General features: G+C 46.1%; 1 protein-coding gene across 1 annotated transcript in view; it reads left to right on the plus strand.

The window, feature by feature from the left end:
- The window catches only part of cdh23 (cadherin-related 23), a 694,191-nt gene that overhangs the window by 429,674 nt on the left and 243,860 nt on the right, over positions 1 to 20,657 (plus strand). The window contains exons 26-27 of the mRNA XM_078428607.1: positions 307 to 420; positions 7,689 to 7,837. Of these exons, the coding sequence (XP_078284733.1) occupies positions 307 to 420; positions 7,689 to 7,837 (263 nt within the window). The remainder of the gene's footprint in view (positions 1 to 306; positions 421 to 7,688; positions 7,838 to 20,657) is intronic.

Consider the following 20,657-nt stretch of genomic DNA (forward strand, 5'->3'; position numbering starts at 1 on the left):
GTTGCTGTGTGGACACATTCAACATCCCAAATAAATGAAGAGTTGATTGCCTCCCTGCTGTATTATTGTATGATGATTTGACGCTCATTTTAATGTCCGCATTGGATTTAACTCGAGCTACAACGGGAGACTGCGTACAAATGCTCTGAGTGTTCTCATAGCCTTACACGTGAAGCAAATGGCCTCAGCTCCCCATCTCTTCCATAACAGCGCAGGAAATGAGACCTGTCCTGTTTAATCTCTCAAATTTGTGGCCTCAAGATAACACATCCATCTCAAAAAAAATAATGCAAATTGATCTTTCAGGTGGAAACAATGATGGAAAATTCAGCGTTGGCTTTCGAGATGGAATTATCAGAACTGTGGTGAACCTGGACAGAGAGACCCAAGTTTCTTACACGCTGATTTTGGAAGCTATCGGTGAGGAGCTAAGCTAAGCCATTACAAATGGACGTATTTCGGTTGTTTAAGAGCCCAAAATCTCTTTCGTCAGTCTTTCTCCAGTTTTCGCCATTTGATTGTTCTTGGTTGTAATTGCTGTGCCAGTGGTGATGGGACCTTCTGCTGTCAAGGCCTTTTGCCTGGCATTCCCTTCATAAACCTCTCTCTCTTCACCTCTCACTACCCCATTAAAACAACCCTCAAATCCTAACAGTTTGGTCACTGTGAGTGATTTAATTATGCAAACGCTTCTGAGACTTATTACTACTTAAAAATTAAAAGATTCCATTGGACTGCATAAGCTCTTCTGACTGTTCTGACGGGTTGGAGAGGCTAGATGCGGGAAGATTGTTCCCGATGTTGGGGAAGTCCGGAACCAGGGGTCACAGCTTAAGGATAAGGGGGAAGTCTTTTAGGACCGAGATGAGAAAACATTTCTTCACACAGAGAGTGGTGAGTCTGTGGAATTCTCTGCCACAGAAGGTAGTTGAGGCCAGTTCATTGGCTATATTTAAGAGGAAGTTAGATGTGGCCCTTGTGGCTAAAGGGATCAGGGGGTATGGAGAGAAGGCAGGTACAGGTTACTGAGCTGGATGATCAGCCATAATCATATTGAATGGCGGTGCAGGCTCGAAGGGCCGAATGGCCTACTCCTGCACCTATTTTCTCTGTTTCTATGTTTCTGATCAATACCTGTTTCTCCTCAAGCAAATTAGCAGGTCATTTATTGCTGTTTGCGGTAGCTTCCTCTTTGCTGCTGTAACAGTGGCCCAACTCAAAACATTTGTGACAACTAGAACCTACAGAGGACATGGTTCACTTCTGGCTTTTTCATTTACCCTGATTGCCACTGGCAATTATTTTTTTAGGGTTTCGGAACCTTTGATCAACATTCAGAGAGAGCACTAATACCTGTTCTCAGGTGTTCCCTTGAGCTTAATACTTCAACATCAATTCCCTTGCTTGTCGTGACAATTCTGTTCCTCCCCAGTGTCCCATTCTACATTTCCTTGAACGTCGCCCCCTTTGATCTGTGTTTTCACTCCTTACCCTTCCTTACCTCTATGTCTCCCTCTCTCCTGATTCTCAGTCTGAAGAATAATCTCAACCCAAAACGTCACCCATTCCCTCTCTCCTGAGACGCTGCTTGTCCCGCTGAGTTACTCCAGCATTTTGTGACCATCTTCCCATTCTAAATAAATTATGGTGGTGCTGAAAGGCAAAGTGGTTAACGAGAAGCCGTGTCTTGCGGGCGCACAGAGTTACTTTAGAACAGAGTTCAGAATAACATTGAATGCATGCCTGATGTTGGCCTTGAGGCTTGGCTGGCCGGTCCAGCCCCACAGTGTCCAACCACAGTAGTTGGGAACAGGACAAAACATTGGAGTTGGCTCATGCCTGCCCAGTCCACCACCCTGCCCAATTCAGGCCAACCCACCCCACCCAGCATCACCATGTGTCAGTTACACATCTGAGACTTGTAGCCAGGTCAAGGTGAAGGTAGGAAAATCCACCAACACTTGGACTCAGATTAGCTCGAGCAGAGTCATGTCTGGGTAAGACCCGACATTTAGACTCAAGCAGACGTCTACATGTGCACTCCGGAGAAAATATTAGAGTTAAGGTGGAGGAAGGTTAGTTAACTGGATAGCTCAAGAGAGAACTGTAAATCTGTGGAATTCACTGCCTCAGAAGGTAGTGGAGGTCAATTCTCTGAATGCATTCAAGAGAGAGTTAGATAGAGCTCTTAAGGATAGCAGAGTCAGGGGGTATTGAGAGAAGGCAGGAACAGGGTACTGATTGAGAATGATCAGCCATGATCACATTGAATGGTGGTGCTGGCTCGAATGGCCTACTCCTGCACCTATTGTCTATTGTCAACACTGCAGGCCAATGTAACACATCTCTCCGGAAGACTTGGTGGTAACCGGGTGCCCTGTTGTGCTGCACATGCCATGAAGTGTTTCACAACCAACGCAGCGATTTTGAAATGTAATATAAAGGAACTGGAGAGGCTTGTTCATAGCAAAGATAGACATAAAATGCTGGAGTAACTCAGTGGGTCACGCAGAATATCTGGAGAAAATGGACAGGTAATGTTTCGGGTTGGGACATTTCTATCTGAAGAATGGTCTCGACCCGAAACGTCACTTATCCATGTTCTCCAGAGATTCTGCCTGACCCGCTGAGTTACTCCAGCACTTTGTGTCCATCTACAGCACGTTTGAAGTTGTAGCCACTGCAAAGAAATGAATTTCTGTAGCACCTTTCATGCCCCTTTAAAGAGTCCCAATGAACCACTTTACATCGCTGTGGTAATGTAGCACATGAAGGTCCCAGAAGCACAATGTAATAATGACTAGCAAATCTCTCTTGGTGACTTTAATTTAGTTTTAGTTTAGAGATACATCATGGAAACAGTCCCACCGAGTCCGTGCCGACCAGCGATCACTGCACACTAACATTATCATACACACACTAGGGACAATTTACAATTTTACCAAGCCGATTAGCCTGCCAACCAGTACGTCTTTGGAGTGTGGGAGGAAAACCGGAGCACCCGGAGAAAACCCATGTGGTCACGGGGAGAACGTACAAACTCCATTCAGGCAGCACCCGCAGTCAGGATCAAACCCAGATCTCTGGCACAGTAAGGCAGCAACTCTACCGCTGCGCCACCGTGCCAACATGTTTAGACAGATAAATATAGTTGTACTGGAGAGAAAACTGCAGATGCTGGTTTAAATCGAAGGTGGACACAAAATGCTGGAGTAACTCAGCGGGTCAGGCAACATCTCTGGAGAGAAGGAATGGGTGACGTTTCGGGTCGAGACCCTTCTTCAGGCTCTACGTTGATATTTAGTTGTACTATCAACTTCCAGCTCTTCTTCAAAATGATTCCTTGCGATCTGTCGGCAGGCAGAACCTTGTTTTTATTTCCGAACTGAGTGATAGCTCCTCCAGCCATGCAGCACTCTGCAGGGTCAGCATTGAGACAGTTAACCTTGTAAAGATCTGGTGCGGAATTTGAACCCACCACCTTGTGACTCAAAAGGTGAGAATGCATCAGGCAGAAAGGTCAATTAAAGATTGAGAACCGACACCTCAGCCTTTCAGGAAATACTTGAGAATACAGTGACTCATTTTCTTTCATTCAAGGCTTTAAGTACGAATGAGTCTAACTTTATTCAGCATTGTCTGAAGTCGGGAATCCAAGCGAGGAAGGTTATTTGAGTTGATGACAGCCTTACATTATCAAACCCAGGGCTGATCTGATCTGACATCAATTCTCTTCCACTGAGTGCTTTCATCCTTCCAAATTATGTCAGATTTATATTTTCTATTATTATCTTTGACGTTTATTATTAATAAAAATCAGTGTTGTCATAATGACCCATCGGGGAACAGAATCGTTTTTAGCAAGGAAATTATTTTTTTAAAGTTTGTGTCTTGCACAAGTTAAGTTTGATTTTGCCTACATGTCTGATCAATAGTGGGCTGGCTTGGTAATAATCAGCCAAATCTTGGACAAGGCTTCTTCCCGGTTGCACAGTTGGAACCTCTCTTACCCCCCCCCTTTGTGCTTTGTTTAATCCTGGTCATGGGTACATGTTGAAGGGATTGGAACAGGCAGACTGCACAGGGAAGATTTATGAGGACAGACAAGTATAAATTAGACCCTTCGTGATCGCTGACATTCTTCCTGACCTTTGAATACTCCTTGTAAAAAGACGTAAATGAAGCAAAACCCTTAACTGTTCGAAATTAATCCGTGCCACATGGGTTTGGGTTTGGGGGTTCAAGCCAGTAAGTTCAGGAGGTTGCCCTGCAGCATGGCAACAGATTCCTTGGGGGTCAGGGGTGGGGGCTGGAATTAAATCCCAACTCAGCTGGAAGTGTATAAGAAGTAGTTACAGACTGAGATGGGGGCATTCTGGGTTGAGGTGTGGAATCAAAGAACTGCCGATGCTGGTTTATACCAAAGATAGACACAAAATGCCCCTACTTCCAGTCTGAAGAATGGTCTCGTTCCGAAAAGTTACCCGTTCCTTCTCTCCAGAGATGCTGCCTGTCCCGCTGAGTTACTCCAGCATTTTGTGTCTATCTTCGATTTAAATCAGCATCTACAGTTCCTACGCATTTAGACCTAAGATGTCACCTATCCTTTTTTTTCCAGAGATGCTGCCTGTCCCGCTGAGTTACTCCAAGACTTTATGTCTATCTTTGCTATTCCGGGTTGCTATAGGAGAAATAGATCATATAACATACACACTCACTCTTCCTGGTGCGATTTACAAAAACAAAAACATCTCTTCACGTAACTCTTTGAAGAGAGATATTCAGAATTAACAGATAGTAAATCGACTTGAAATAATAGAAGTTTATACCCCCAGTCATTGCCAGCAGTACAACTATCTTGAAATGCTGTGTTTGTTTGTGACAGCATTCATTTTCCTCAAGAACTCATTGCTGCGTAGATCCTCAAAAGCCTGAAGCAGTGAGAAATGAATTGGAGGCTTTTCAGTGTCTAAAATAGGGGATTCAGCCTATCAAATCGTCAGCGGCTTCTATCTCGACCCGAAACCTCACCCTATCCAGAGATGCTGCCTGTCCCGCTGAGTTACTCCAGTATTTTGTGTCTATCAGCAGTATCTATCTCCATGCTTTGATAGCCATTCCTTCACACCTCTCCACACGATTCAATGTTCATTTCTTGAGCAACATTTATTTTGACAAGGTTTCTGCCTCTGCCATAATTTAGCAAATAATTACTCATTGCATTCACACTCAGTGAGTTCTTCAGGACATTTTAGGTGCGGTTTCTTTTTGTAATTAAATCATTGTTGTTTGGTGTTGTTGCTGCTGCGGTGACTGAATTAATTTAGAATGGATCCACTTCTGTTCATTGTTAATTCTTGCAGTAGTTCCCTCTGGAACAGTGGTTCCTAAAGAGGGCTGTGGGATTACCTGGGGGGGAAGGGCATGTAGAGGCAAGAGGATGTTTCCACTAGTGGGAGAGTCTCAAACCAGAGGCTGTAGCCTCAGAATAAAATAGTGTATCTTTAGAAAGATGAAGAGGAATTTCTTTAGTCAGAGGGTGGTGAATCTGTGGAATTCATTGCCACAGACAGTTGGCGAGGTTAAGTTATTGGGTATTTTCTTGTCGGAGAGTGACTGATTCTTGATCAGTACGGGTGTCAGGAGAAGGCAGGAGAATGGGGTTGAGCGGGAAATATAAATCAGCCATGATTGAATGGCGGAGTTGACTTGATGGGCCGAATGGCCTATTTCTGCACCTATGACCCATGGATTTATGAAGAGGGTAGCGTAAGAGGTGGGCCAGTCACTGGGCAAGGGAGGTCATTACGCACTTGATTGTTCTGCCGTGCACTCCACTGACCTCTCTAAACACGAGCACTCCACTGACCTCTCTAAACACGCGCACTCTTTTGCTCAATGGTATTTCATGAAACTTTTCAAAGTTGAGAAGCTGGTAACACATCATCAAGCCCATCCATCGCATTGCGAATTGACGGAACAGTGAGGTAGTTACTGAATGTGTTTAGAGTTTAGAGATACAGCGCGAAAACAGGCCCTTCGGCCCACCGACTCTGTGCCGACCAGCGATCCCCGTGCACTAACACCATCCTACACACACTCGGGACAATTTACAATTATACCAAGCCAATTAACCTACAAACCTGTACGTCTTTGAAGTGTGGGAGGAAACCGGAGCTGCCGGAGAGTACCCACGCAGGTCATGGGGAGAACGTACAAACTCCGTTCAGATAAGCACCCGTAATCAGGATTGAACCTGGGACTCTGGCGTTGTAAGGCAGCAACCCTACTGCTGTGCCACCATGCAGTATCTAAGACTCTAGCTAAATGAGTATCAGTATCAGGAAAGCTGGTATCATGGGATGAAGTTCATTAATTTTGTTAAATTAATTAAAGTAAAAAGTAGTAATTGGATTTTGAATAAATGTGCGATTAATTGTTCCTGTTTTGAATTTTATTGTGTCATTATCTTCCTCAGTGGGTTGTGCAAACCACTATTCTGAATAATGCTTTTTATTGGGTAGGGTAGGGTAGGGTTGGATAGGGGGGTGAGTTTATGGAGCCATTGGAGATTTATGGAAAATTTAAGGAAAATTTAAGGAACAATTGGAGATACATTTGTGAAGAGATCATTTAGAAACGTACAATGGAAAGAGACGTATAAAATTATAAAAGGACTGGACAAGTTAGATGCAGGAAAAATGTTCTCAGTGTTGGGGGAGTCGAGAACCAGGGGCCACACAGTCTAAGAATAAAGGGGAGGCCATTTAAAACTGAGGTGAGAAGAAACTTTTTCACCCAGAGAGTTGTGAATTTGTGGAATTCTCTGCCGCAGAAGACAGTGGAGGCCAATTCACTGGATGGATTTAAAAGAGAGTTAGATAGAGCTCGAGGGGCTAGTGGAATCAAGGGGTATGGGGAGAAGGCAGGCACGGGTTACTGATTGTGGATGATCAGCCATGATCACAATGAATGGTGGTGCTGGCTCGAAGGGCCAAATGGCCTCCTCCTATTTTCTATGTTTCTTTGTTTCTTAAAGAGTTAGGGGAGAGAAAAGCACAATTTTAGTTGGTGAAAATGTGTGAGAAGTCTCTTAATCTTCTCCGCCCATGACAGTAGTAATTGCAGGGTTGTGGATCATGCCCACCACATGATCTGGCCTTCACCACCCCCTCACCCCATCATCCCCATCTATACATCACGCTGCCATGGGAAAGCAGCCAAAATAATCAAGGACCACTTCCACCCACCTGGAAATAGAGTATGTACCATCAGACTCAGGGACAACTTCTTCCCCATTGTTATTGTACTACTGAACAGACTCTCACAATCTAAGAGTGTAGTCCCGTTCTTCCAACCTACCTTGTTGAACCCTTGCACGTATTTTTATGTGCACTTTCTCCCCTACCTGTTGTTGTACATGTGTTATGGTTTGATTGTACTCGCGTATGGTAAGATTTTACTGGATAGTGTGTTAAACGAAGTTATTCATTGGTAGACACAAAATGCTGGAGTAACTCAGCGGGTCAGGCACCTTCTCTCCCAAGATGCTGCCCGACCCGCTGAGTTACTCCAGCATTTTATGTCTACCTTCGATTTAGACCAGCATCTGCAGTGTTTTTCCTTTAAAGTTATTTGTTGTACAGGTGACAGTAATAAAACCAATGCCATTGCCAATCTTCATACAGATAACGGTCCCGCTGGAGGCAGACAGACAGGGACGGCTACTGTGTATGTCACGGTGAATGATGTCAATGACAACCGCCCCATCTTCCTGCAGAACACGTACGAGGCCAGTGTTCCCGAGAACATCACCGAGTCCACCAGCGTGCTGCGGGTGAGTTACACTGGAGCCTATTACCTGCACCATCGGAGATGAAATAAAGATCGTAAACGAGCGAGACGTTTGTGTGTGTGATAGGCATCATGGTCGGTGCGGACACGTTGGGCTGATGGGCAGTCATGTGTTCTAGGCCAGTCATCCGCAAAGTTCTTAACAATATCTATCCCTTAATCAGATCGTTACTTTGAACCAGCATCGCCTTCGTGTTTGTGGAAACTTTGCTCTGCATAAATTTGCTGCCATGTATTCTACATTCTATCAGTAGCTTTGTTGACCGCACAGTGCGACACAGTGGTGCAGTGGTAGAGTTGTTGCCCTACAGCGCCAGAGACCCGGGTTCAATCCTGACTGCAGGTGCGGTCTGTGCGGAGTTTTTACGTGCTCCCTGCGACCGCGTGGGTTTTCTCCGGGTGCTCCAGTTTCCAACCACACCCCAAAGACATCCAGGTTTGTAGATTAATTGGCTTCGGTAAAATGATGAAATTATCCCTAGTGTGTAGGTTAGCACTGGCTTACAGGGTGATCGCTGGTCGGCACGGACTCGGTGGGCCGAAGGGCCTGTTTCCGCGCTGTATCTCTAAAGTCTGAAAAGATTGCAGAGCGCTTTGAGAAGCATTGACATTGTGATAAGTGCTGAAGAAATGTACAGATTAGGCCGGAATTATCAATCAAAACAAAACAGAAAGAGATTGAGGCTTCAGTGGTGATCGCAATCATTGATAGATGGGACTGGTCTCTTTCTTTCCCCTTGTTGATGCTTCATCGTGAAGTTGTGAAATGGTCTTATCGAGACACCCACTCCCTCAGCAGGTTGAGTTGTTGATGCAGCCTTGCAAAAACATTGGTAAATTCCTTTGCAAAATAATTAACACTTCAGAGCATTGAATAATGGTCGTATAACTGTAGATTGTGCATGCTAGTTCACCTTCACTATATATATATAGCATCACATTCACTATGCATGCTGCACATTCCACATCAAACGCAGAGTGGGGTCCCGGCCCCAAGGATTTAGTGTGTGAGGCAGTTAGCTCAGCAACTCGACAACGATACTCAGCCACCTCTAGGGTGAGGTCAGCATCACGTAGTAGTTCATCACGCACCTTGTCATCAAGGATGCCACAGACCAGTCTGTCCCGAACAAGACTGTCACATAAATGAGTTATTCCAGCGCTTTGTGTCCTGTACTGTTCTGTGTTGTATGAATGAGGAGTTAGTAGATTTCCACACCCACCCTCAAACTACTGACATCCGCAAGTCCTAACACTCCCACTCTCGACTGCTACCTCCTACCGATAGCTACCCGACAATCCCACTTCTGACACCATGTTGTGTATTCATGCCAATACACAAGTGTTGCAACTCATAGTTTTATTTGTACTTAAGCGGAGGTAACAATAAGTGCTATCGTCTGCACAGTCTGGTCGCGGTCTGCCTGGAAGGCAGCGACCGGCAGCGTACATAGTCAAGGTGGGAGTGAAGATCCGAACTGGATCGTGTGTGGAATGTGCAGCATGCATAGTGAATGTGATGCTATATATATATAGTGAAGGTGAACTAGCATGCACAATCTACAATAACCACTTCCCGTCTGGAGCAGAATAACCTTCTCCAATCTCCAACAGTCCACTTTCAGATTTTTACTATTCCATTTTGTTGGATTTAGTATGTTATTTTTCCATACAATGTCAATCATTGGGAATTCAGTGTAGGCCAAACAAATGCATTGATCCTTTACCAAATTCAGTTGGTCTGTAGTACGAGATTGATTTCTGCTAACTTGTGAAATGTTTGCTCCGCATGCTAGAGCTGGCCACAGCTCAATGGCTGCCTGTTCTAATGTTTAAGCAGACAGGATTTAGTGTCCGGTCAGTCAAGACCAGGATCAGCCAAGCAAATAAGATTGTGCCCTGCACATCTAACTCCTAACACCTGCAGAAAGGCAGCAAAATCTGGATTGGAGGAAAGAGATAACCCAGCGGGCAAGACCTTGAGTGGAAAATATACACACAAGGAACTGCAGACACTCAGTCTATGAGCAGGAAGGAACTGCAGATGCTGGTGTACACAGAAGATAGACACATAATCCTGGAGTAACTCAGCGGGACAGGCAGCATCTCTGGAGAAAAAGAATACGTGACGTTTCGGGTCGAGTCTGAAGAAGAGTCTCGACCCGAAACGTCACCTATTCCTTTTCTCCAGAAGTGCTGCCTGACCCGTTGAGTTAATCAAGCTTTCTGTGTCTGTCTTCCCTTTAACTGTCATTCTCCAACTCTGGTAATATAGACAATAGACAATAGGTGCAGGAGGAGGCCATTTGGCCCTTCGAGCCAGCACCGCCATTCAATGTGATCATGGCTGATCATTCTCAATCAGTACCCCGTTCCTGCCTTCTCCCCATACCCCCTGACTCTGCTATCCTTAAGAGCTCTATCTAGCTCTCTCTTGAATGTATTCAGAGAATTGGCCTCCACTGCCCTCTGAGGCAGAGAATTCCACAGATTCACAACTCTCTGACTAAAAAAGTTTTTCCTCATCTCTGTTCTAAATGGCCTACCCCTTATTCTTAAACTGTGGCCCCTGGTTCTGGACTCCCCCAACATTGGGAACATGTTTCCTGCCTCTAACGTGTCCAACCCCTTAATAATTTTATACGTTTCGATAAGATCCCCTCTCATCCTTCTAAATTCCAGTGTATACAAACCTAGTCGCTCCAGTCTTTCAACATATGACAGTCCCGCCATTCCGGGAATTAACCTAGTAAACCTACGCTGCACGCCCTCAATAGCAAGAATATCCTTCCTCAAATTTGGAGACCAAAACTGCACACAGTACTCCAGGTGCGGTCTCACTAGGGCCCTGTACAACTGCAGAAGGACCTCTTTGCTCCTATACTCAACTCCTCTTGTTATGAAGGCCAACATTCCATTGGCTTTCTTCACTGCCTGCTGTACCTGCATGCTTCCTTTCAGTGACTGATGCACTAAGGCACCCAGATCACGTTGTACGTCCCCTTTTCCTAACTAATATCCTTGCACCTCCCTCTTGGAGCCCAGTAGTTGTGGCCTAACTAATGTTCTTAGTTTAGTTTAGTTTAGAGATACAGCGCAGAAACAGGCCCTTCGGCCCACCGGGTCCACACCGACCAGCGATCCCCACACATTAACACTATCCTACACCCACTAGGGACAATTTTCACGTTTTACCACGCAAATTAACTTACAAACCTCTTCCAATTAATATGGTTGAAGTGTTATTGTTTCAGACCCAACAATGGGGCTTCAAGAGGTGATTAATTTAGTTTAGTGATACAGCATGGAAACAGGCCCTTCATCCCACCAGGTCCACACTGACCATGATCCCTGCACACTAACACACTAGGGACAATTTACCATTATACCAAGCCAATTAACCTACAAGCCTGTACGTCTTTGGAGTGTGGGAGGAAACCGGAGCACTCGGGAGAAAACCCACTGGGGGAACGTACAAACTCCGTACAGACAGCACCCGTAGTCGGGATCGAACCCGGGTCTCTGCCGCTGTAGCACCCTCTCAGTTGGCCAGGCTGAGTGATTGCAGTGCAGTGCTGAGGGAGCGTTGCAATGTCAGAGGCACTGTGAAGATCAGGGGGTCTGTCACCATCTTCAGTAAAATAAGTGAAGACTTCCATAGAACTGGTTAAAAAAGAGCTGAAGTCCTTGGTCCTGTGCCCACTATACTTTGCTTAACAAACTTGCCTTAAACATTCTAATTGGTCATTCATTTGACTTTAAGCCTTTACTGTGTACAAAATGTTCAGCTTAATGACATTGATCTACTTAATGGTCCCTGTAAGACTTCAAAGTAATTACATTTATGCAAAGTGCTTTGAGACTCTTGAGACCAGGAGATGAATTGCAATGGAAGTAAAAATGTTTTGCTCTTTTCCTAAATGAACTGGAGTAGACTATTGTTCATGTGATAGTTACCATAGTGAGAAAATATGTACGTGCATGCGCATATTTCCCAAGTATGCCTTTTGTTCTCCCTCTTCCCAGTTTTCCGACCAGTCTGACTGTTCCTTGTTTTCATTTTATCTCTGTGTGCTTTGTTGTCGATCTTCCACAAGCTAGCGATGATCTATTCTACGTTTTCCTTGATTTTTGTCCCCTTTGATGTCTCGTTTTCACACCTTACCCTTCCTTACCTCTGTGTCTCCCTCTCCCCTGACTCTCCGTCTGAAGAAGGGTCTCGTCCCGAAACGTCACCCATTCCTTCTATCCAGAGATGCTGCCTGATCCGCTGAGTTACTCCAGCATTTTGTGTCGTCCTTTAAGATTTCAGTGAGGATTCTTCCAGCAATGTAAATCTTGAGTCCAAATGCCTGGAGTGCAAGTCTTTCAGTCACTTACTACTTTCTGTCATGCACCCTTTATTTGTGCATCGTAATGTTGACAGACTTCCAGCAGTAGAATCATGTTCAATTCGACACAGTTAAATGATTACTGGTGTTACCCTATCCTGACTCCAATGTTGTTTCAAATGTTCTGGCACTCTGCAACCTACCGTTACCAGAAATCACGATCATTTACATTTTTAAGACACGGTCATGATTCTGGATTAGTATACTCAAAATGTGATTGAAATAATCATCTTGCACTTATTCCCCGGAGGTACTGACTCGGTCCTCTGCTAGTTTTGTTAATTCTTTCTTTGGAATATTTTGTTCCACCTAATTCACGGCAGTGCTGTTTCTGATGATAGGCACTGTGGCGTTTCCTCAGCTTAACAACACCCCGGGACGAAAAAGAGAAACAGGATCATAAGTTGCTGGAAGTGCCACATCTTGTTTTAGCAAAACCTCCACAGACCCTGTCCAAAATATTTGTGATTTATATAATAAACGCTGCTGCAACGGTGGCGCAGCGGTAGAGCTACTGACACGGACCTGGGTTCGATCCTGACTACGGGTGCTGTTTGTACGGAGCTTGTACATTCTCCCTGTGACCTGTGAGAGATCTTTGGTTTCCTCCCACACTCCAAAGACGTACAGGTTTGTAGGTTAATTGGCTAGGTGTAAATGTAAAAAAGAACTTGTCCCTGGTGCGTGCAAGGTAATGTTAATGCGCGGGGATCGCTGGTCAGTGTGGACACAGTGGGCCGAAGGGCCTGTTTCCCGCGCGGTAGCTCTAAACTAAACTAAACTGATGCACAAGATGTGACCGTCACTGGCAAGACCGGCCAGTGTTTGTTGGCAAACTTTAAGAGACAACGATGTGAGTAATCCTCTTAAACCATTGCAATTCTTCTGCTGAATGAGATCTAAGTCAGAGAGCTCTAAGATTCTGGCCCAGCGTCAATGAAGGAGCAGTGGTTTGACTTCAAAGTCGGGATGATATTCAATGTGGAGGGGAGCTTGCATGTGATGGTGCTTCCATAGACCTGCAGCCCGTTGTGCTGGAGGCAAGGGTTGGGAGATGCTGTTGTAGAAGCCTAGGCAGGTCGCTTTATTTAGATGGCACACACTGTTGCACTGAGGGAAGATGGCATTTCAGTAAGGCAGACTGTTTGTCCTGAATGATGCTGCCTTGTTGGACCTGCACTTCACACACGTGACAATGAAGCACTATTGAAATAATGCTGAAGTGGAAGATCAACCGTGATCTTAGTGAACGGTGAGCTGCTCAAGAGCTGAAGGCTTCCTCCTGCTCCTATTCCTTACCATGCTTAGCACAGGCATCCTAATTTCCATGTGGGGGTCACTATTTTCCAGGCATGTAGGTGGAACCTCAACACTCCTAAGAACATATGGAGGAGTACTCCATACTGTCGTTTTAGCCCGCTCCGTAAGTCATGGCTGATGTTCTACCTCAACACCACTTCCCAATACCATCTCCTCCATATCCCTTGATCTCCTTAATGTCTGCTGTATGGATCAATATCTTGAATCAAGCCCTTCAAGTAATCCCAAAGATTCAGCATCCCTCCAGTGAGGAAATGTCTCTGCATCTCGTTCTTCATCGTTGTGCCTTCAGGTCCCTGGCTCCTCACTCAGGGCAAGCATCCTCCCTGCATCTAGCCTGTCAGGCCCTGGAAGGATTTGGTTCAACAAGATCTCCTCCCCTTTTAAACGCTAGCATTCAAGCATAATGCATTCAAGAGAGAGCTAGATGGAGCTCTTACGGATAGCGGAGTCAGGGGGTATGGGGAGAAGGCAGGAACGGGGTACTGATTGAGAATGATCAGCCATGATCACATTGAATGGTGGTGCTAGCTCGAAGGGCCGAATGGCCTACTCCTGCACCTATTGTCTATTGCTAGGTCCCATATCATCACCCGTAAAGCAAACACACCTCATCCAGGACCACTCACACCCAAGTCATTCCCTCTCCCATCTCCCATTAGGTAAAAAATACAAAGGTTTGAAAGCACGTACCTCCAGATTCAAGATCGGCATCTTCGCCGCTGATATCAGGTGCACAAACAGACCTATCATATGCTGGGGATGAATTCTGATCTTCCATTCTACCTTCTCGTGGCCCTTGAATTTTTTTAATCTGCAGTTTCTCTGTAGCTGTAACATCATATTCTGCACTCTGTTCATCTTCTCTTTTGCGCTACCTGCTGTACTCATGTATGGTATGATTTGCGTGGATGGCAAACAAAACAAAGTTTATCACTGTATCTCCCTCCATACATGTGAAAGTAGTGAACCAATACCTTTCCCAGAATCTGAAGTCTGAAGAAGGGTCTCAATCCGAAACATCACGATTCCTTCTCTCCAGAGATGCTGCCTGTCCAGCTGAGTTACTCTAGCATTTTGCGTCTGTCTTCGGTATAAACCAGCATCTGCAGTTTCTTAATACACCTAACCATTCCCAGAACTCTTTCTATCACAAGTGCATGCCTCCCTATAGAAGGTGAGCAAACACAGGTGCTCCTGAAACAAACACTCATCTTGTCAAACATTAAAGACCCCCTCGTCTGCCATTTGCAATTCTCCAGTCTCAATTCAGTGTCCTTTGCCCCAAACTGCTGTTTTTAGAGATACAATGCGGAAACAGGCCCTTTCGGCCCACCGGGTCCGCTCTGACCAGCAATCCCCGCACATTAACACTATCCTATACCCACTAGGGGACAATTTTTACATTTACCAAGCCAATTAACCTACAACCTGCACGTCTTTGGAGTGTGGGAGGAAACCAAAAGTCCCGGGGAAAACTCACGCAGGTCACGGGGAGAACGTTCAAACTCCGTACAGACTGCACCCGTAGTCGGGATCGAACCCGGGTCTCCGGTGCTGCATTCGCTGTAAGGCAGCAACTCTACCGCTGCGCCACCGTGCCCCCCCTTTTATGGTGAACAAGTTAGATTCTTGTCCCTGGATAAGATAATGTTGTTGGAGTCTGCTCCAATTATAAAGGCGGTCAATAAGGTAAACCTGGGAAACATCTATCCAATGTGGGGAAAGACCCAAACTCTTCATATAATTATCGGAACTAAATGCAACAGTGAATTTTAGCAAGCATCCTTTAGCCATGCGAGGGCGGGATTCTCCACCACTTCACGTTTTGGTCAAATAATGTCGAGGATTTAAAGTGGTGTTCAAAATTCTTGTCGGTAAGCACGTTGATATGCAGAGAATGGAGGGATATGAATCACGTGCAGGCAGATGAGATTAGTTTATCTTGGCATCATGCTCGCCAGAGACATTGTGGGCCTGAGGACCTGTTACTGTGCTGTGCTGATCTGTGGTCTATGCTTCATGCAACAGTCTTGTGACTAGAGTGTCTTAGAAACTTCTCCTCTCAAGCATCATTGGAAAGGTCACCCTTTCTGAAATGATACTTGGATGAGAGAGCAGTGCGTTATCTGCAAACTGCATAGTGACCCTGACTTTGCTCAACAGAATCTTGGAGATTATTTGTCTTTTGCTGCCCAATTAGGTTGGAGTTTTACAAACTATTTCTATTAACCTGCGTGCCATTCATTCAACCCTTGCCTGTGCTACGGCACAGGATGACATTTCACTTACCGACCCGGAGTTTAAGGGGCAGTGCAGCAAATGTCATCCCTCAGGTTTTCAATCGGGAACTGTTTATCTGTAAACTTGCCAAGGTCCAGTGCTTTGGACCTGCAGATTGATCAGAACCACCCGCACATTTGTAAACGGAGCCTCTTGTTGACACTGCACCAGAAGCAAGGCATGGCTGCCCAGGAGTGGAGTGAGGCCACTTACTGCACATTGAAGATGAAACTGGTTGTATAAGAAAATAACTGCAGATGCTGGTACAAATCGAAGGTATTTAGTCACAAAATGCAGGAGTAACTCAGCAGGTCAGGCAGCATCTCAGGAGAGAAGGAATGGGTGATGTTTCGGGTCGAGACCCTTGTTCAGACTGATGTCAGGGGGGTGGGACGAAGGAAGGATATAGGTAAAGACAGGAAGATAGAGGGAGATCTGGGAAGGAGGAGGGGAAGAGAGGGACAGAGGGACTATCTAAAGTTGGAGAAGTCGATGTTCATACCACTGGGCTGCAAGCTGCCCAGGCGAAATATGAGGTGCTGTTCCTCCAATTTCCAGTGGGCCTCACTACGGCACTGGAGGAGGCCCATGACTGGGAATGGGAGGGGGAGTTGAAGTGCTCGGCCACGGGGAGATCAGTTTGGTCAATGCGGACCGAGCGCAGGTGTTGAGCGAAGCGATCGCCGAGCCTGCGCTTGGTTTCGCCAAAGGTTCACCTGCACCTCCTCCAACCTCATCTATTGCATCCGCTGCTCTAGATGTCAACTTATTTACATCGGCGAAACTAAGCGCAGGCTCGTCGATCGCTTCGTTCAACACCTGCGCTCGGTCCGCGTTAACCAACCTGATCTCCCGGTGGCCGAGCACTTCAACTCCCCCTCCCATTCCCAGTCTGACTTTTCTGTCATGGGCCTCCTCCAGTGCCATAGTGAGGCCCACCGGAAATTGGAGGAACAGCACCTCATATTTCGCCTGGGCAGCTTGCAGCCCAGTGGCATGAACATCGACTTCTCCAACTTTAGATAGTTCCTCTGTCCCTCTCTTCCCCTCCGCCTTCCCAGATCTCCCTCTATCTTCCTGTCTCCACCTATATCCTTCCTTTGTCCCGCCCCCCTGACATCAGTCTGAAGAAGGGTCTCGACCCGAAACGTCACCCATTCCTTCTCTCCCGAGATGTTGCCTGACCTGCTGAGTTACTCCAGCATTTTGTGAATGAGATGAAACTGGTTGATCGGCTCAGCCACGCTACCTTCCTTAAAACCAATTCAGTATTCATGGGCAGCACAGTGGAGCAGCGGTAGAGTTGCTGCCCCACAGTCCCGAGTTCGATCCTGACTCCGACTTGTGCTGTCTGTACAGAGTCTGTACGTTCTCCCTGGGTATTCTCCAGCTGCTCCGGTTTCCTCCCACATTCCAAAGGCATGAAAGCTTGTAGGTTAATTGGCTGCTGTAAATTGTCCCTCGTCTGTAGAATAGAATCGGTGTATACCCTGAATTTGTGTTATAATGTAATGCAGCACGTCTTGAGGTGATAGCCACACTTTGCATCTCTTCCTGTGAATGTCAATGGAAGTAAAAATGAGGAGAGATGAAAATCAGCAAATTGAAGGAGAAAAGATTTTATAGGAATGTGAGGGGTAACTTTTTCACACAAAGGGCAGTGGGTGTATGGAACAAGCTGCTCGAGGAGGTAATTGAGGCAGGGACTATCCAACATTTAAGAAACAGTTTGGCAGGTACCTGGATAGGACAGTGTGTAAGGAGGAACTGCAGATGCTGGTTTAAACCGAAGATAGACATTAAAAAGCTGGAGTAACTCAGCGGGACAGGCAGCATCTCTGGAGAGAAGGAATAGGTGATGTTTTGGGTCGAGAAGGATTTGAAGTAGGGTCTCGACCGGAAGCATGACCCATCCCTTCTCTCCAGAGATGCTGCCTGTCACGCTGAGTTACCCCAGCTTTTTGTGTCTATCCTGAAAAGGCAGGTTTGGAGGGGTATCGACTAAACTCCAGCAGATAGGACTAGTGTAGCTGGGACATGTTGGCCGGTGTGGGCAAGTTGGGCCAAAGGGCCTGTTTCCACGCTGACAGGCAGGTGCCCAGTGGCATGTGTGAAACAGCTGCTGATAGTGAAATTGGTCCCCTTTTTACACAAAGAGTAGTGCGTGCCTGGAACGCGCTGTCAGAGGTGGTGGAGGTGGAAATGATAGTGGCGCTTAAGAGGAATGAAGAAGAGTCTCGACCCAAAACGTCACCTATTCCTTATCACCAGAGATGCTGCCTGACCCGCTGAGTTACTCCAGCTTTTTGTGTCTACCTTCTGTGGCATTTGAAAGGCTTTTAGACCGGCACATGGATATACAGGGAGTGGAGGTATATGGACTACGGTAGGCAGAGGAGATTAGTTTAACTTTGCATCATGTTCAGTACATAAATTGTGGGCTGAAGGGTCTGTCTCCGTGCTGTCCTGTTGTATGATTTGTTAGCGCGTCAATTCTGAAGAAGCGCCTAAAAGTGACAAATGTAAATACCTATAATTGGTCTGAAAAACTATCTATACATCAGTCTGAAGATGGATCTCCACCCGAAACGTCACCCATTCCTTCTCTCCTGAGATGCTGCCTGACCTCGCTGAGTTACTCCAGCATTTTGTGAAATAAATACCTTCGATTTGTACCAGCATCTGCAGTTATTTTCTTACAATATCTATAAATGGACTCGCTGCCCAGTTATTGCCCAGATATGTGTCCAGATGGCTTTAGAGAGTGACTTGGTTTGACTTGTATCTACTTTGCATGAACAGCTATCGATAATCACATTCCCATTGCTATTTTGATTTTGAGTGCAAGCAATTTTCACTGCCATTTCAAATTGCTCCAGGTACCTTTTGTTGGCTGTCAGTTGAGATTATATGCTTTCATTCTTATTTCTCCCTCAAATCCGACCTTCAGGACGATCTCATTTCAATTCAAGTTAAAATGCAGCGCGTGGCTGGAATTCAGCTGCTGAATAATCTCCCCCTTGCGTTTCCCTCGGCAATACTTACTCCCCGGTCACAAGGTGCTGCATCACTGCTCACCCTCTGCACTGCCCCTATCACGCACACGCACGCGCGCACACACATACACATGCACGCATACACACACACACACACTCTACACCCACCTCCACACTTTACCTCCCCCCCCATCTTCAAGGCCCATAGCAAGATCTTACCCCATCCACCTACAGCCACCCCTCTTCCCACACAAACGTGCACAACGATAGGATTGGGTCATGGAGTCATACAGTGCAGAAGCAGGCCCTTCGGCCCAACTTGCCCACGCCAACCAACATGCCCCATCTACACAAGTCCCACCTGCCTGCAGACACAAAAGCTTGGAGTAACTCAGCGGATCAGGCAGCATCTCTCGAGAAAAGGAATAGGTGGTGAATCTGTCGAATTCTCTGCCACAGAAGGTAGTTGAGGCCAGTTCATTGGCTATATTTAAGAGGGAATTAGATGTGGCCCTTGTGGCTAAAGGGATCAGGGGGTATGGAGAGAAGGCAGGTACAGGATACTGAGTTGGATGATCAGCCATGATCATATTGAATGGCGGTGCAGGCTCGAAGGGCCAAAATGAGTAGATGCCTACTCCTGCACCTATTTTCTATGTGATGCTTTTCGGGTCAAGACCCTTCTTCAGGCCCGAAATGTCACCTATTCCTTTTCTCCAGCGATGCTGCCTGATCCGCTGAGTTACCCCAGCCTTTTGTGTCCGTCTTCAGTTTAAACCAGCATCTGCAGTTCCTCCCTACCCATCCCACCTGCCTGTGTTTGGCCCATATCCCTCTAAACCTGTCCTATCCATGTACCTGTCTAAACATTACAATAGTCCCCGCCTCAACTACCTCTTCTGGCAGCTTGTTCCATACACCCACCAACCTTTGTGTGAAATAGTTACCCCTCAGATTCCTATTAAATCTTTTCCCCTTCCTCTGAAATGAGTGTCGGAATGTTTTTCACGGGGCAGAATTAAAGGGCGCAGGTCTAATGTGAGAGGAGATAAATTTAAAGGAGATCTGATGGGTACGTTTATTCACACTGAGGCTGGTAAATATTGGGAATGAGCCGGCAGAGAAAAGGATAAAATTACTCCATTTAAACATTGTTTAGACAAGTACTTGGACAGGAAAGGCATTGAGGGAATGAGAAAGAACAGCAGATGCTGGTTTATGCCAAAGATAAGACACAAAATGCTGGAATAACTCACCGGGTCAGACGACATCTCTGGAACAAATGGATAGGTGACATTTCAGATCGGGACCCTTCTTCAGACTGTATTCTGAGGAAGGGTATCGACCCGAAACGTCACCCATTCCTTCTCTCCAGAGATGCTGCCTGTCCCGCTGAGTTACTCCAGCTTTTTGTGTCTATCTTTTGCATTCAGAGGAATGTAGACTTACAGTGGGCAAGTGGGATTAATGTAGATAGGCATGACAATCAGCGTGGATGAAGTGGTGCAGCGGTAGAGTTGCTGCCTGACAGCGAATGCAGCGCCGGAGACCCGGGTTTGATCCCTGACTGTACGGAGTTTGTACGTTCTCCCCGTGACCTGCATAGGTTTTCTCCGAGGTCTTCGGTTATCTCACACACTCCAAAGACATACAGGTATGTAGGTTAGTTGGCTTGGTAAAATGTTTTAAAAATTGTCCCTAGGTTGTGTAGGATAGTGTTAATATGCGGGGATCGCTGGTCGGCGCGGACCCGGTGGGCCGAAGGGCCTGTTTCCGCGCTGCATCTCTAAGCTAAACTAATCGAAACTAAATC

Source organism: Rhinoraja longicauda, chromosome 35 (genome assembly GCF_053455715.1).
Source record: "Rhinoraja longicauda isolate Sanriku21f chromosome 35, sRhiLon1.1, whole genome shotgun sequence".
Classification (NCBI taxonomy): Eukaryota; Metazoa; Chordata; class Chondrichthyes; order Rajiformes; family Arhynchobatidae; genus Rhinoraja; species Rhinoraja longicauda.